The 18771-nt window shown below is 37.1% G+C and overlaps 1 protein-coding gene across 1 annotated transcript in view; it reads right to left on the bottom strand.

The window, feature by feature from the left end:
* Positions 1-18771, bottom strand: part of THOC1 (THO complex subunit 1) — a 53195-nt gene that overhangs the window by 8988 nt on the left and 25436 nt on the right. Inside the window, exons 10-17 of the mRNA XM_086682575.1 lie at positions 14689-14797; positions 12388-12519; positions 3641-3741; positions 2131-2197; positions 1882-1932; positions 1724-1794; positions 777-872; positions 136-201 (exon numbers count right to left, since the gene is read on the bottom strand). Of these exons, the coding sequence (XP_086538701.1) occupies positions 136-201; positions 777-872; positions 1724-1794; positions 1882-1932; positions 2131-2197; positions 3641-3741; positions 12388-12519; positions 14689-14797 (693 nt within the window). The remainder of the gene's footprint in view (positions 1-135; positions 202-776; positions 873-1723; positions 1795-1881; positions 1933-2130; positions 2198-3640; positions 3742-12387; positions 12520-14688; positions 14798-18771) is intronic.

Below are 18771 nucleotides of genomic sequence, written 5' to 3'. Positions count from 1 at the left end.
TTATTCTGCCAGTGCTTCTAGGTGTTTCATGATGGGAAACCATACTCTGCTGTGCCAAAGTCAACACAATAAATTCATTTCATTCACTTGACATGTGAGAAAAGCAATACTTCATGTGAAACATTTTAAACTTGCCTTGTCTCTGATTTGCAAGCTTCCATGTTATCAGGACAGAGATTCCAAAGCCTTGTTAACTCCTCACTACAAAACAGACACATAAATACATTTTTTTATGGACATCATCCTTATATGCCTTAAAATTGTAAAAAATACTTAAACAGTGAATTTTTAGGTGGTGACAGAATGAGTTTTAATTTCTTCGTTAAATTTTGCTATTTAGCAAATTTTCTATATAAGCATATATTTAATGATTACAATCGTTTGTTTTTTCTAAAAATATTCAAGTAGAGTATAAAGCAATGAATAATTAACTGGAAAGTAACAGAAACTGAAGGACTGTGGTACCTTATAGCAGCTGGAAATGAGCTGGATCATTCTAACAGCGACTGTATTGTCTATGACATGGAAAAAAATGGCACAGCCTAGAGCCATGGATTTTGGGAGCAAGAAACAAAATGGAAGCTTATCTATCTGCATGAGTCCATGTAATGGGCCATCGAGATTGACAGTGTGTGGTCTGCTTTAGTCATCTATGTATGCACCAAACGCAAAAAACTTGAAAAACACAAAAACTGGAGAGTGCTTACGGTAACATCTTCAAAATATAAAAAAACTAATACCATCCCACATAGGAGATGGTATTAAGGTTAACCTACTTTCCCATTAGAATCTTTTTGTTGGGTCCTTTCCCTAGGAAGTCCTCTGGTGCCGTTCTCTTGCGAGCTACTCTTGTTGGCTTGGTGTCTGATGTTCTGTGGTGAACAAAACACACTGGACTTACAAATGGATAGCACACATAAAAGTGTTTAATGTAAAAGAAAATTCAGTTCTTGTTTTCTTCCCATAAAAACATCAAAGCTTCATATTATTATAAAACAATCATTAGAAGACAAAAATCCCACACCAGGGAACAAATTGCAAGGAGTGGATATATATAGCATTTTAAAAATAATAATAATAATTTGTTCTGGGAACTTAATGACAAGAAATCTAAGGTGAAAAATTCAACTAGAAGTAAATCAGGGGTAACTGCAAGGCTCAGTTGGTTAAGCATCTGACTCTAGATTTCAGCTCGGGTCATGATCTCATGGTTTCTGGGTTCATGTTGAGCTCTGTGCTGACACAGCTGGGATTCTCTCTCTCCCTCCCTGCCCCTCCCCTGCCTGCTCACGCTCTCTCTCCCTCAAAATAAAAATAAATTAAAAAAAGAAATAAATCAAAATGATTATATTCTTGTTAATTCATTTATTTATTTCAATAAATATGTATTTGAGAGAGAGAGAGAGAGAGACAGAGCATGAGCAGGGGAGGGAAAGAGCGAGAGGGAGACACAGAATCCAAAGCAGGCTCCAGGCTCTGAGCTGTTAGCACAGAGCCTGATGTAGGGCCCAAATTCATGAGCCGTGAGATTATGACCTGAACCAAAGTCGGACCCTTAAGTGACTGAACTACTCAGATGCCCCAAAATGGTTGTATTCTTATACAGTTCTACTTACACTTTTTAATATGTAATACACATATACATATATCCATAATGTGAAATAATGTCAAATGATATTTTGAAATACCTTTCTCATATTGCTTGAGATGCGTATATATTTACCTTTCTTTCACAAAACTTGGGCAGCCTTCATTTTTCCACGAGTTCCAGTTTTCTTCAGTGTTTAATATATGCTGGGAAAAAGAAATTATATTTATATAATGAAGACCTTTGAAATTCTATTTGGTGCTACGAAGACTATGTAAATATAAAACACATACCTCTACCATCTTTGAAAATCTTTCTCCATCGGGGGGGTTTTCAGATAGTAGCTGTGATTAGAAAGAATATACTAAGCTTTCAACAACTTTCTGCATCATAGGTGTGGTTTGTAGGCAGGGAACCAAGAAGTGTTTGTGATCTTGTACCTGAGCTTAACTTTATCCTTATTTTCCTATTTGGGGCTGAAACAAAGAAAATTCTAAATTTCCATTTTGTTCAATCATGGGTTTGTTGCATGTTGAACTTACTTGATAAACTGATTTTGTAGTATCTTCAATCCACAGTGATTGCTCATCAGTTAAAACATAGTTTGAACTAGGAAACAAAGCAATGAAAGCACACTTAAGTTACAGCAATGTGTATTCAATTTTAAGGCTTATATACTATCTTGTAAAAACCCAAGGCCTATAACAGATAAGTTAACCAGACTGTAAACAGTGTCAGAAGTTACCAAGATATGAATAGGATTATAAGAGAAAATTCTTGCACTTCACTTAAGATGATCAGAATTGAAGACATGAAGGTGTATAAAGGAGAACACTCAATCTGATTAACTATGAACAGAGCAATGAAGGTTTCCTAAAATAAATTTAATGTGGAATGAAAACCTCTGAGACAATATTAACATATTCTTCTACATGGTGCACATCCAGATAAAGCATGCTACATTTCTTTAAAAGGCAATCAAAACACAATGAATAAAAAAAAAAACCCACCCCTAGAGAAGGGTGAAGGTAGACCCAAAGTGTTAATGGGTGCCATTAATTAGGCTCTCACTATGCACTAGGTGCTTTACTGCCAGCCCGTAAATAGTGGTAAGACTACTGTGCCAGGATCTGAGCACTTTACACACATTATTCATTTAATTCTAGAATGAGGATCTGTGTGTATTCAACAGAGGCCATAAAGGCTCAGTGATTTGCCCAAGACAACAAAGCTTGAATTCAAACCTAGGTCTGGCTCCAAAGTCCTTGATCTTTCCACCAAACTATATTAAAACTCAACAATAGCAGGATAAAAAAAATAACGTTTTTGAGTACTTGCTATTTGTTATATTAAAATCAAAAGCCTGAAAGGGCTGAACTGCACATAGTGATTGATGAAAGCGGGATTCAAAGCCAGCAGGTAGTGAAGACACAGTCTTCACACAACTAATAAATACAACACTGCTTTGCAGCTTAGAAGTGCCAGTGAGTAATGATGAACTCTACTTGAGTTATGGACAGGACAAGAGGAAGTGGTCTGTGCTGCAGGTGGAGGTACTCAGGAAGTAGAGGAACTGATCAGGTTTTCTGAAACTCCAAAGAAACTGGAACTCCTCTGTGCTTCAAAGATTTACTTTATTCTTTTGAGTTCTAAAGGCTTAAGACAGCTCCACATCTTGTGAGAGAAGTATTATGGATTTACTCTGCAAATCAGGCTTGGAGAAGGTCTGAGTGAGGTGAAAGGGGAACAGTGGATGTCTGGAACAGAGAGACCTGCACCCACACAACTGGGGGACCCCTAGGAAGCCCTGGCGCTCATCAGGAGAGACTTACACTGATAGTAGATCCAGTCAATACCTTTCTCTAAAACAAATATCCTAACATCTTGTATCTCTAACAAAAGCGTCTGATTATCTAGTGTTGCCGCAAAAGGAAGGTTTCAGGGATGTGACCCTTATAAATTAAATGAGTCTGACACATAGGAAAAATACATCAGTAAGTCCTCTTTTAGAAAGGACTATTTAGAAATCATTTACTACTCACATTAACTTACCTTTTGAATTTGACTTGCCCCTTGAGATACTGGAATAAAATGAGGTATTGCAACAGGATGTGTCGGCGAAAGTTACTGTCACTCAGTTGTAAATCCATCAACTAGTTGAAAAAAAAAAACACACAACACAAAACACATTAAATTCAAGTTTTGCCTAAAGGTACAGGTTATTCTACTACAGAAATGAAAGATTTTAATTAAAAAAATATTTACTGAGGGCTCACTGAATATGAGGCATTACTGCACAAGCCCTAGGACAGAGGAGCAAAGGCTTCAGATTTTTTTTTTTTTTAACGTTTATTTATTATTTTTGGGACAGAGAGAGACAGAGCATGAACGGGCGAGGGGCAGAGAGAGAGGGAGACACAGAATCGGAAACAGGCTCCAGGCTCTGAGCCATCAGCCCAGAGCCCGACGCGGGGCTCGAACTCACGGACCGCGAGATCGTGACCTGGTTGAAGTCGGACGCTTAACCGACTGCGCCACCCAGGCGCCCCAAAGGCTTCAGATTTTTAAACTATTTTATGCCATGAGATATTTATTTCGGTAGATAGCACTGTTACATCTGTGGTTCTGAAGTCAAGATACAGCAAACCAGAAATATAAAAAGGTAAAAATAAGACTACCACTTTCTCACATATAAAGAAATAATGGCTAAAGAGTGATCCATATACAGATAATAACAAGGGATGGTGCTCATTTCCGTAGCCCTACAAAATGCCTATGACAGAGCTGGTGCTCAGTAATAAACAAGGAAGTAAGAGTGAAGAATCATCTGGGAATTAAGTGGACTATTATATTTTAGAGAAAACTGTATCATACTTGTATTATCACACAATCTGCATTAGAAAGGACATGAAGGTCACTCACAAGGATGTTCTTCAACAACCCTGTCCTGAGGGTGGTCTATAAGAATGACCTCCAGTGATGAAGGCAGTCATTCTGATTATGTCCCTAGAGTGTTGAAGGAATGCTGAGAGCTTGTTTGGAGATTCTAGCAGAGAAGTGCAGCTACTTGTATACCCTTGACCGAAGAACGGTCCTCCTCTATTGGGTAAGGTCGTCCTCTTCGACTGAGCGCAGAGCTTCGGGAGGGACACACATGGAGCGGTGAGGAAGGGGACACCCGCCTCGCCAGCTACATCAGCCGAATCAATCCTGGCAATCAATGGGGTGACAGATGTTGCAGCCAGATCACCCTCATATCCAAGGAATATGGAAACCTGTATCCACAAACTTGTGCTGCTTCAGCCTTCTAGAGCTAAAGCAACAATGGGGAGCTGCCTTATTTAATTACATTAATTAATTTATTATTTTAAAAAAATTTTAATGTTTATTTATTTTTGAGAGAGAACACAAGCTGGGGAGGGGCAGAGAGAGAGAGAGACACAGAATCCGAAGCAGGCTCCAGACTCCTAGCTGTCAGTCCAGAGCCTGATGCGGGGCTCAAACCCATGAACTGTGAGATCATGACCTGAGCCGAAGTCAGACACTGAACGGACTGAGTCCCCCAGGCGCCCTGGGAGCTGCCTTATTTTAAATGGATAACCAACCAAGAAGACACCTGAAAGCCCGAGGAATGGAATCCAGTTGAAGGTCCCAGGTTCCTTTGGCTATGCTTCCATCTACCTAACATTCACTAGCCACTTCCTCCTTTCTAAACATGACTGGCCTTCCAATCCTCACCTTTAGGTATTGAACCTTTTATTCTATTATTTATCATATTAAATTTCTCAACCCAAATTGAATGGCACAGTCTCTTGACTTCCTTTCCTCTCCTAGATGACCTCACCATCCCTACCCAGGCTCTCAAGTTCCTTGACCTCAGCTCCAGGGACAGGCATAGCTCTGCTGTGGCCCCACTGCTATGGACAAAAGCTGGAGCCGGTTATTACTCACAGCTACCCCAGCTCTGAAACCCTCAATTCACAATCCTCTCACCATAGCCTCTGATTCTTCCAGTCTCTCACTCAGTTGTCCCAGGACCTGACTGAGACCTTAAGTCTTTTGAATCATCTATTTTCTGCCTGTTAGTCCCATTCTGTTCTTATAGTAATCCTATTTTGATTAAGATAAGGGGTCAGCAAACCTTCTTTAGATGGTAAATATTTTAGGCTATGTGAGCCAAGAGGCATATTATATTATGTAGGTACTTATGTAAACATATTAAAATATAAAATAAAACAAGCAGTGGGTCAGATTTAGCCTGCGGCTATAGCTGGCTGAGTCCTGGTCCTGACTTTCTGGTTTCTCTCTTCAACCATTTTCTTGCCAACTTCCTTAACACCTTTGTGCCATACTTCTGTCACATCTACTGGGCAAAACAGCAACACCAGATCGAACCAAGTTACTCACCTTCCCTCTATCAACACGAAGGCTTCCCATGGAGGTTGCAGATGGAGCTACTTGAAAGAAAATACAAACCACATAGCTCTGCAGATGGTATCCCCCTATGCTACTGCCTCTAACTTAAAATTCTGGTCTCTAATCAGTGATCTTTCTTTATTCTCCAAGGCTGTAATTCTTTCCTCTTCTCCACAGCAATTACTGCAAACCCTTTCAACATATTACAAGCATTACTTAACTACCCTTCCACTCTCAGTACATCAACTACCTCCACCTTCAATGAAAATACTTCAATAAATTGGAAGCTTCACCCACATCCTTGTTTTCACCTTTTTTCTTCTGTCTCAACATCTTCATTGCTAAAGGTAATCCTTCCATTTGGAAGTTCCAATCTCCCTAAGTTAACTGAGTCCCATCAGTTAACCCCCCTTTCTTCAACCCTTTCTTCTTTCCAAGCTCTTTTCTATTAGCATTAAGTAACTTCTCTCAAAGAGATCCTCAGCCTCCCCTCATATTCCCTAACAGCCAAACTTCTTGAAAGAACTGTTTCCAATTCACCCCTCAACCTGCACAATCTGTGGCTTTCTGTTTACCAATTTACTGTTTTTGCCAAGATCACCAATGACTTACTGGTTGTTAAATCCAATGAACTGTGTCCCCCCACCCACCCACAATGAACATTTTTTTCAGAGTCCTCATCCTATTTGATATGCTTGGCTTCCACAAGGTCACACTTCTCTAGTTTTTCTCCAATTTCACTGGCTACTCTTCAAGCTTCTTCCTCTCCCGGACTCCCCCGCTCCTTAAATGTTGATTTTCTTCAGGATTCTGCATGATGCTGCATAATGTTTTCTTCTCTCTCCAGTCTGTATTTTCCTTTAATTACTACATACAGCTGGTAACTATACCATATACCAAATCTATACTCTCATCCTAGACCCTGTTGCTAAACTCCAAATCTGTATACTTACAAAGCTACTACATATCTACTTGAATGTGCAACTGACACTTGATCAGATTTCATGTCCAAAGTAAAACACACTTATTTTGCCCATGAAACCCGATTTTCTCCAGTGAGAGGTTCCACCCTCCATCTATTTGCCTAAGCAACTTGAGGATGACTGCCTGGAAAAAGCACAACTATAAACTATAGGAGCAAATCTTGAGTTGGAGAGTATGTGACAAGAAAGAAAACAGGAGGTACCAAGACTCTAAGTCCAGTAAAAGACTCGTCTGTTTGAAGACCTTAAGTAGTTCAGCCAGTCGGGAATACAAACAAGCCTCCTGGCTTGGAGAGATGAACTGAAATGGCTAGCGTTGTGTACAAACTCTTCATCTATCTTGGGCTTTTGGTCTCCCACGTTTCTTTTTTAAATTTTATTATTTATTTTATTTTATTTTATTTTAATTTAATTTAGAGAGAGACAAAGACAGCGTGAGCAGGGGAGGGGCAGAGACAGAGAGGCAGACAAGAATGTGAAGCAGGCTCCAGGCTCTGAGCTGTCAGCACAGAGCCTGACACAGGGCTTGAACTCACGAAACTGTGAGGTCATGACCTGAACCGAAGTCGGACACTTAACCTACTAAGCCATCCAGGCACCCCTCCCACATTTATTTTTTATGCTAGAATATAGTTTTTGATGGAAATAGTGGACTGAAAACAGGAGTCAACAAGACATTGAATCGGAGGTGGGAAGGGACCAGTATGATCAGTCAAGCTAACTGCTTCACACTATGCTTATGGAAACTATGAGCTCTGAAAGATCACGCAGCTAGTGACAGAACTGAGACTAAAACTGACACGCTCAAGTGCATTATTTCTTCCTTAATGTATATTTTCTAGTTCTACTTTTCTTTGGTTATTTAGAAAATTACACCATTTACATTATGCAATGGGTCAAATATTTCTTTGTTTTGTTTCTTGAACAAAGGGTCTTTTTATCATCCTTAGCTTTTACTGCACATCTCAGCTCAGGCCTTTCAGCCTTCCTGATTATTATTCTAAACCTAAAAAGGATCATGCTATTCTTATTTATCTTTATGTGCCTTTCTGTTAATAAACTGTACATGTAAATAATAGTCCTGGTAAAATTAAACTGAAGTATGAAATATCCCATTTCTATCATTTATACAAAGTACTTTAAAAATCTGTGCTAGAAAAAAAATTAAGAGCATTCTCATTAAAATCTTAATTTGTCATCATTAACACATTAGCTGATATCAAATTATCTAATTTTTAAATTATGAAAAATTTTAAATGTCAAAAAGGTACAGTTAACTAATATAACATTCATGTCCCTCTATCCAGTGACATGTCAAATCCTAACATTTTTACCTGTTCCACATTTGTTAAAGAAATAGATATTATCGAAACTGTTAAGCCCTCCTCTGTAACCTCCCTCTTCTGCTCCCCTCTCCCTTCCTCTTCTATTGTAAGCACTACCATGTATTTGGTGTTTATGATTCTAATGCAGATTTCACATTATTGCTACATAAGTAGTCATCTATAAATAACATATTGAGGTATTTTGCATGTTTTCAAACTCTATACATATTATTCTGCAATAAACTATTTTCACATGACATTATAACTGAAATTTATACAACTTAATACATGTAACATAATTCGGGGGTTGGCAAATTTCAGTTAAGGGCCAATTAGTAAATTATTTTAGGCTTTGTGGATGATACAGTCTTCATCACAACTACGACTTTCTGCTGTGGCAGTACAAATCAGCCATAGACAACAGGTGGATGTTATAGCATGGGTGTGAGGCAATAAAACTGATTTATAAAAACAGGTGGCAAGCTAGATTTGCCAATCTCTGCTCTAGTTAACCCACTTTCAGTGCTTTGTGGAACTCTACTGCATAAATTTACCGTAATTTACCAGCCTCCTGCTTATGAACATTTAGATTGTTTCCAAACTTCCACCTACAAACACATAATTTACAAACAATGAGTCTTCTTAATTATTTCCTTGTGCATGTGTGTGATTCTCTAGGGGCCACATCTAGGAACAGAAGTTTTAATTTTGCTAGTTATAAAATTGCTCTGCAAAGTGGTTGAATCAATTTATACTTCAACCAGCATGTATGAAAGCGTCCTTTCCCACACCTTTGCAAATACCATTTGTTGTTAGGCTTTTCTGCTTTTGTCAATTTGGTGTGAAACGACTGCCTCATCATTTTAATTCCTTTGGCTATTAGAGATGGTTAGCATCTTTTATAAGCTTATCAGTGATTTAGGTTTCTGTATGTGCAATCTACCTGCACATACCATCTTTCCAGTTTTCCACTGGCTTGTCTTTTTATTGACAGAATGTTCAGAATATTAATCTTCTTCAGTTATACAGGTGATGAATATCTTCCAGTTTGTGGCTGTTTTTTCACTTTGGTATGGTTTTTTCTATGGTATCTTTTAAAAAAAAATTTTTTTTAATGTTTATTTATTTTTGACAGAGAGAGAAAGAGCATGAACAAGGGAGGGGCAGAGAGAAAGGGAGACACAGAATCCGAAGCAGGCCCCAGGCTCTGAGCCATCAGCACAGAGCCCAACGCAAGGCTCGAACTCACAGACCGCGAGATCATGAACTGAGCTGAAGTCGGACACTCAACCGACTGAGCCACCCAGGCGCCCCTCTATGGTATCTTTTACTATTCAAACTTTTATGTTTTCATATTAACTATATTGGTATTTTCCCTCATGACTGGTGCTGTGACTTGAGAAATCTTTCCCTGCTCCGAATGTACACATTTTATATATATATTTAAATGTTTCAGCTCTGCTTTTCTCATTTAGACTTAAGAATTTTTTTAATGTTTATTTTTGACGAGGAGGGAGGGAGGGAGGGAGGGAGGGAGGGAGGAAGAGAGAGAGGGAGGGGAGGGGTGGGGGAGTGGCAAAGAGAGGAAGACACAGAATCTGAAGCAGGCTCCGGGCTCTGAACTGTCTGACAGAGTCTGACATGGAGCCTGAACTCACGAATCGTGAGATCATGACCTGAGCCGAAGTCAGACGCTTAACTGAGTCACCCAGGTGCCCCTCTCCTTTAGACTTTTAATTAAGCTGGAATTCAGCTTTGTGCATGTAATAAGGTATGAATTGAATTGTATTTTTTTCCATATGAGTGAGCTGTCCAAGCAACATTTATTAAGAATAATCCATCTTGGGGTGCCTGGGTGGCTCAGTTGGTTAAGCATCCAATTCTTGGTTTCAGGTCAGGCCATGATCTCACAGTTTGTGAGTTCGAGCTCCATGTGGGGCTCTGTGCTAGCAGCATGGAGCCTGCTTGGGATTCTGTCTCCCTCTCTGTCCCTCCCCCCAGCCCTCTCTCTCTCAAAAAAAATAAACATTAAAAAAAGAAATAATCCATCTTTTCCTCACTAATCTGTAATGTAACTTTTGTATCTCAAACTTCAGTTTGTGCTATTTTTCTAGTTTTTTTTTTCCTTCTTTATACCTGTACTAATAATTGCTTTACTGTTTCAATTACTAGAGCATTACAGGTCTTAATATCTGATAGGGCAATTGTTTCCAATTTCTTCCAATTTTTCTTAGTACTCTTGGCTTTTCAGAAGAACTTTAATATCAACTTTTCCTTCTTCCTAGAGAATACCCTTTAGAAGTTTTTCAAAAAGAAGGTCTTAGAGAAGTATGTTTTCCTGGTCTTTCAATGAGAATGTCTATTTTGTCCATAGTCTTGAGTGCATTTAGCTGGATATAAAATTCTAGATTGATAGGTTTTCTTCTTTAGAACTATAGCATTTCACCACTATCTTCTGGTATCTGTTAACTGTTAGAAATTAGCTAACAAACAGCTGTTCCTTTTTAGTATATTTGTCTTTTTTCCCCCCCTTTAGTGGCTTTTAAGGTTGTCTCTTTGTCTCTGCAGTTATAGCATGATGTACTGAAGTATTATTTGTAGCACACATTTAATCTTCGAACTTGGTATTACCTTTAATTCTTTTCAATATACTTTTCCCTCTATTTTGTTCTTTAATAGTTGCTGAAATTTCTCAGTCAACCACACATTGCTCTCAACTGCTCTTTCACATTAACAAGCTAAAAAACCCTGTCTCTGTGTCTTCTGGGTAAACTTAACATTACCTAACATTCATTAGTTCTCTTTTCATCTATGTTCAATCTATAGTTTAATTCTGTGTGTTCTGCTTTGGTTTTGATGATCACATTTTTCATTTCTAAGTCTCTCACTTAGTTGTCATATTGAACCATTCTGTTTCATTTCTGCCTGTTTCAGTTTCACAATTTTTTATTTAGTCTCAATGGATGCTATATAATCAATTATCTCTTTGATTATCCAAAACATGTATTTTTAAAGTCACGATCAGGCTGTGTATCTGGAATAAATACACGTGTATCCCAACAGTTGATTTGGTTGGTGGTATTTCCTAGTATTGAATTTCTTTATAAATTTTGTGAATCATATTGTAATTTAATTGTAATTTATCAGAGATTTGCATGAGAAGCTTTTGTTTTGGAATGTTTGTTTACTTTCCCTTCTTTCTCTGTACAACCTTTCTTGTCTAGGAGTTTTCCATTTGATTCCATGAGGGTCCCTGGAACCAAGTCTGGAAAAAGTCTTAAGATGAATTCTTGGAGCAACTATTTTATTAGTATATTGAAGATATCACATATTTAGTCACAAAGCTAGCAGACATAAAGCTTGACACAAATCTGTGTCTTTGTTATCCCTAGACCCAGAGTCTCCTATGAATCCACTGCCCTTGGCAGAATACTATTAATATTTTGTCTTAGCTTCTTTTTAAAAGAAGGTAAATTTCAACCTCAGTCCCTGGCTTCAAGCAGTGAATCTGGCTCTGGCCCTTGGTCCCACATGAAACATATCTGGTGTCTACCATTTGTAGCCAAACTCCTGGCTACCACCTGTAGTCAAACTCCTTGTAGCCAAACTCCTAATACAATTATCACTGTATTTGTAGTCAAATGCTCTACCCCTGAGCTATACCCCCCTTAGCATTGCATTTGAATAAAATTTACTTATTAAGCTGTACAAATAAGATTACAGAGAATGTTTAAACACCTTATTTGTACCTAAGGGACAAACTAATTACAAAATATTATCTTCAATAATGCAAATTAAATCCTAACTTGAGGTTCAAAATATATGCACTTAAAATTTAATTAAAAAAGTAATTAAACTGCAAAATAAGCCTACAAAACAGAAAATGCAGAACTTCTTTCACTTCTGAAATCAAATTAGTCTTACTTGTGGAAGGAAGACACAAGATTCTCAAACTAATACTTACCAGCCTTAACCAAAAATAAAGAAACATTTCTATTAAACTTAAAAACAAGATCAGCTAAATAGAAAAAAAGACGAGTACTTATTATGCTTAGTGAAAAAGAAAAATTTGTACCTTTTCACTTGTTAAAAATTTTGCAAAATACACATGTTCTCCTCCTGCTTTTAATTCTTCCATCTTTTTCCTGGAGGCCTGAGTATCATCTAATTTATAACTCTTAAAAACAGCTAGAACTTCTTCAGAATACTGCAAAGTAAAAATACCAATTAGTTTCATTTGACATTGTGGCCCAATAATTTTTTAAGTGCTTTTCTATATCAAAACACCTAGAATTTACTCACAGTTAACCATGAATGCATATTTTAAAGCATATTAAACAAGAAAAACCATGACGGGAAAATGGGAGTAAAACTATTTGTTATGAGATTTCATGGTATTGCAAAAGTTGGGATAAACCTTCTACTCCTGAAGAAATATCATTTCTTATATAGTTTGTGTAAGGGGCAAATAGAGAAAGTAATGCTTTGAGATTATACAGAAATTTACCATTGAAATTAGCTGTTTAACCAGCTGTGGAAAACATTCAAGCATTTCTTGTGCTAAAATGCTGTGACCAAATAAGACAATGATGTTGAATCCTACCTAGTAACAATTCCAGATGATTTCTCACTCACCACTTAATCTGAACACACACCATGCCACTTTTAAGAGCTACGCATTCACCTTGGATTTTGACTACAACTGAAAAGGACAACTGATTTTTAAGTAGCCAACAAAAAGAAATATAGAGAATTCTTTTTTTTTTTAATTTTTTTTTTTTAATGTTTATTTATTTTTGAGACAGAGAGAGACAGGGCATGAACGATGGAGGGTCAGAGAGAGAGGGAGACACAGAATCTGAAGCAGGCTCCAGGCTCTGAGCTGTCAGCACAGAGCCCGACGCGGGGCTCGAACTCACGGACTGTGAGATCATGACCTGAGCCGAAGTCGGCCACTCAACCGACTGAGCCACCCAGGCGCCCCCAGAGAATTCTTATAAAACAAAGGCTAGCTGTTTTTTTCTGATAGTTTGTAAACCTTTAAAAAAATTTTTTGTTTAAGTTTATTTTGAGAGGGAGAGAGAGAGAGAGAGAGCACCTGTGGGAGCAGGGGAGGGGCAGAGAGAGAGAGAGAGGTGGAGAGAGAATCCCAAGCAGGCTCTGTGCTGCCAGTGAAGTGACTGACACAGGGCTTTAACTTATGAACTGTGACATCATGATCTGAATCCAAATCAAGAGTCTGATGCTTAACAGAATGAGTCACCCAGGTGCTCCAACTTAAAAAAAAATTTTTTTGGTGAAGATTTTATTTTTAAGTAGTCTTTACACTCAAAGTGGGACTGGAACTTAAACCCATGAGGTCAAGAGTTGCATGCTCTACTCAACCGGCAAGGCACCCCTAAGCTTGTTTACCTTAAAAATAAAACTGCCAGTTATTTTACCAGCAAAAAAAAAAAAAAAAAAGAAAAAGGGTTTATTTGGGAATAGCTGAGAATTGCAATCTGGGACTAGCAAACTACCCACAAAGCCAGACACAAATTTTGGGAGAACAAAGTAGAAGAATGCTCTTTTACAGAATAAAGGAGGAGTTCTGAGGGGCTGTTATAAACTAAAAGTCCACTGGAATAAACTGGGAGTTCAAAGTATAGTGGTTTCTCATTGGCTAAACTGTCGCTATCTCTCACTGGCTGGGCTGTTGCTGGGAGAGAAAGAAATCTTCATGCTGCTGGGGCAGTAAAATAGTATAGACTGAAAAGGTCTATCTCTTCCAGCTGGGTCTGAAATTAACAACTAGTGCTGAGTGTAAGAGTTCCCCCTGTTGGTTTCCTGATTCTTCCATTCTAAATGAAGTTTTCCTTTTATTAATTTTCACAGGCTATGTGGCTCATGTGGTCTCAGTCACACTACTCAAGTCTGCCATCACGGCACACAAACAGCCATAAGTAATACATAAATGAATGAGTGTGGCTGTGTGCCAATATAACTACGAAAACAAAGAGAAGACTGGATCTGGCCCATGGCCATAGTTTGCAACCCTTGTTCTAACAGGATACTTGAAATAATTTTGTGCAAAGTAAAGACAACATATTTGGCAAATATTCATCAATTTGTGTTGATAATATTATGTAAAAAAAAATCAAACCCCAAGGCTGTAATTGCTAACTTTGAAATCCCTAACTCATTTATAAACAACTCCACAAAATTGGCAGTTTAAATACTAATTTACAATTTAGCTTCTGCATTATATTATAAAATAGGCATAAAAACCTAAGAGGTAAAATTATACAATAAAAAGTATGCTGGACAAGAGTCAAGTTTTGCCTCTGCCATAGCTGTAAAACATTGACTTTTGGGTAGTATGTAACTGGCAACTCACCTTAAGAAAAGTTTTCCATGAAATCTTCTCATAGCATTGCACAGGGTTCCTGAAGTAATCTTGAAGTGACCAGAATTTTCGATACAGGTTGTAATCAATTGGAATGGAGCTAATAAAATAAATGTTATATTAAATAAATCATTTAAATTTTTTTAGAAATATCTAAGTGCTCCTAACTTTTCTTAGGTCATAAATCCCTTTAAGAAGCTGATGACAGCTAAGCCCCTTTACCCAGAAAAGTGCACGTTCATACTTAAACTTTTATAAACAATTTCAGGGGATTCATAGACTCTAACAGATCCACTTTACAGTAGCAGAATGCCTGAATTTCGGCCCAATACATGATTATTCAGAATTAAAGACTATGTTTCCTAACCTCTCTTGCAGCTATGTGTGGCCATGTGGTTAATTTCTGGCTATTTGGGAGAAGTCATATGTGCAATTTTGGGGCCATGTTTTACCATTTTCCTATTTCTCTTTCTGCTGGCCATAATGCAGATATGATGATGAGCCACATGGACTATAGGGAAAAAAAGGAAACACCAAGATATGGTGGGATAAGAAGTTAGGAGGAACATAGGTCCCTAGACAATCTTCCTGAGAAATGATATTCTACCAGCTCTGAACTGCCTGTCTCCAGACTTTTACATAAGAAAGAAATCAACTTCCATGTTGTTTAAACTAATGTCACTTTGAACCTATGCTAAAAGACATGGCATCAGACAAGTACATATCAACTCAGTATTACAAAAGTAGGCATTTTCTTTAGTGTTTTTATTATGGCATTACTAATTCAACCTGTAATTTGTTACAAATCTGCAGTGTCAATACACATTCTATTAATTTTTAAATTTACAAAAATTACACTATGTTTTAATTTTAGAAGTTAAACATTTCAGGGGTGCCTGGGTAGCTCAGTCAGTTGAGCGTCCAGCTTCGGCTCAGGTCACAATCTCACTGTGAGTTCGAGCCCCGCGTCAGGCTCTGTGCTGACATCTCAGAGCCTGGAACCTGTTTCAGATTCTGTGTCTCCCTCTCTCTCTGTTCCTCCCCTGCTGATGCTCTGTCTCTCTCTCTCTCTCAAAAATAAATAAACATTAAAAAATTGAAAAAAAAAAAGTTAAACATTTCAGACTTTTTTATCTAAGAGATTTTTGTTTTAACAAAATCCTCTATATCATTCAAAATAGCCATTATATAATGTAAAAAAATGCTTGAGGTATGAACTATTTCATATCCTCAAATATCCACACAAATTTTCAACATCACCTCTGTAAAATTAATTTTGTGTGTACTACCTTACTCCATTCTTTCTAAATAAACCTTAATAAATTGAACCTATGGATTATAGTTAGTATTTTCTCTAAGCTTCATGGCCATACAAATATTCCAAGGAAGATTGTAATTTTATGTGCAGAACAGGAAGGGGGGCTTAGTGATCCACAAAGTCTTATGATCTTAAGAGTCTTGCATTCTCTATTCTGGGCAATAATAGAACGTTAATCTTCCACTCTTCATTTTTGACATGGATACATTAAAAATTACTTTTTTGATGACAAGGGAGTGACAGGGACAATATTATAAAGCATTTTAAAGGATTATAGTAAAATAAAATGAGTATAATTTTCATTATGTACTTTAAGAAGTTTTTTGGGAGGGGTAGGGTAATATTTAAAAGACTGAAAAGTGTCTTACTTCCTTTTTATACAAGGATAGAGTAGAAAAGTAAAAAATAATTTGCTAGTGTAAAAATCAGTTTTCTGCAGAAATGTCTGAAAAGGCATTAGTTTTCTAAGAATGACAAAGGGAAAAGTATTTTAGCAAAACATGTGGAAGCACATTTGATGAAGATTCTCACCATAGTACTTTAATTCATATGATTAAGATTACAAACTACAAGTCAGTATCATAAAATACTTGTCTAAAGAATTTCATTAAATTTATAATCAATTGGCACATCAATTAAAACAACCACATACAGTAACAGATTACTTATCTTATAGTCACACTTCTGACAACTCTAACTGTATGGAACAAAGGTGTGAACTTGGAAATAATTGAAAAAAGTCCTTGGTCTGCAAGGAAACAGCAGTCACAAAGTGCATGCACTTCATTTTACAAAAGAGGCTAAAATTATGCTTGAATTATGCTTACCCAGATTACAATGGCTTTGAATTACGTATAAAGATTAATAATTTAGCAAGCTAGCTAATTTTGATAAAAAAATGCTAACTTGGTAGAGCGACTACTAGTATTTGAAATATGTGGACCTTGCTTCAAATCAATAATGAAGAATACTGGCAACTTTTAATTGACCAATAGTCAGCTTCTGCCAAAAGTTTTATCAAGAACTGGCAGTGTTCAAAAGAATCTAACGGGCATGTTAACTTTTACTCTTTCTACATTCTTTCCTAGTAGCTTTGAAAACAGGAAAACAATGATCTGAACATCAACTGACATCAACTGTTTTCTATAACTGAAGCAATTTCATTGATTTACAAGATTGTAAGTCTGGGTTTTCTACATATCAAGTTAAAAAAAAAAAAAAAGGCCACCAAAGGAACATTTTCCAAAATGTGCAATTGGAAAAAAGAAAAGCCATGTATAAATTATTTATATTCCTCAAATAATACTATAACCAGTATTTGTGTAGTTCCATACACTTAATAAATAAGTTTTTTGAAACAAAATGGCTTTTGAAGATTTTATATAGTTTTATATATAGTTATATGCACACACACACAATGTTATTCAGTTACCACATATAAGAATATAATAAATGCCTCTTGAAATGCAGTACAAGGAAAGTTTGCCCTTAAGAAATGGGAGACTACCAGATACACAACCTAACCTTACACCTTAAAGAGCTTGAAAAAGAAGAGCAAATAAAACCCAAAACAGCAGAAGACAGAAAATAATAAAGATTAGAGCAGAAATTAATGCTATCAAAACCAAAAAAACAGTAAAACAGATCAATGAAACCAGAAGCTGGTTCTTTGAAAGAATTAACAAAATTGATAAACCACTAGCCAGTCTGATCAAAAATAAAAGGAAAGGACCCAAATAAATAAAATCAAGAATGAAAGAGGAGAGATCACAACCAACACAGCAGAAATAAAAACAGTAAGAGGAATATTATGAGCAATTATACACTAATAAAATGGGTAATCTGGAAGAAATGGACAAATTCCTAAAAACATATCTACAAAAACTGAAACAGGAAGAAACAGAAAATTTGAACAGACCCATAACCAGTAAAGAAACCGAATTAGTAATCAAAAATCTCCCCAAAAAAACAAGAGTCCAGGTCCAGATGGCTTTCCAGGAGAATTCTACCAAACATTTAAGGAAGAGTTAACACCTATTCTCTTGAAGCTGTTCCAAAAATAGAAATGGAAGGAAAAATTCCAAACTCTTTCTGTGAAGCCAGCATTGCCTTGACTCTGAAACCAGACAAAGACCCCACTAAAAAGGAGAACTATAGACCAATTTCCCTGATGAACACAGATGCAAAAATCCTCAACAAGATATTAGCCAACTGGATCCAACAACAATACGTTAAAAAAATTATTCACCACGACCACGTGGGATTTATACCTGGGATGCAGGGCTGGTTCAATATCTGCAAAACAATCAATGTGATCCATCATGTCAATAAAAGAAAGGACAAGAACCATATGATCCTCTCAACAGATGCAGAGAAAGCATTTGACAAAATGCAGTATCCTTTCTTGATAAAAAACTCTCAAGAAAGTAGGGATAGAAGGATCATACCTCAAGATCATAAAAGCCATATACGAAAGACCCAACGCTAATATCATCTTCAATGGGGAAAAACAGAGCTTTCCCCTTAAGGTCAGGAACAAGACAGGGATGTCCACTCTCACCACTATTATTCAACATAGTATTAGGAAGTCTTAGCCTCAGCAATCAGACAAGACAAAGAAATAAAAGACATCCAAATTGGCCAGGAGGAGGTCAAACTTCCACTCTTCGCAGATGACATGATACTCTACATGGAAAACCCAAAAGATTCCACCAAAACACTGCTAGAACTGATTCATGAATTCAGCAAACTTGCAG

Source organism: Puma concolor, chromosome D3 (assembly GCF_028749965.1).
Source record: "Puma concolor isolate L17-30 chromosome D3, mPumCon1.1.hap2, whole genome shotgun sequence".
In the NCBI taxonomy this organism is placed as follows: Eukaryota; Metazoa; Chordata; class Mammalia; order Carnivora; family Felidae; genus Puma; species Puma concolor.
The sequence above is the reverse complement of the archived record's forward strand: the minus strand, read 5'-3'. Positions and strand labels throughout refer to the sequence as shown.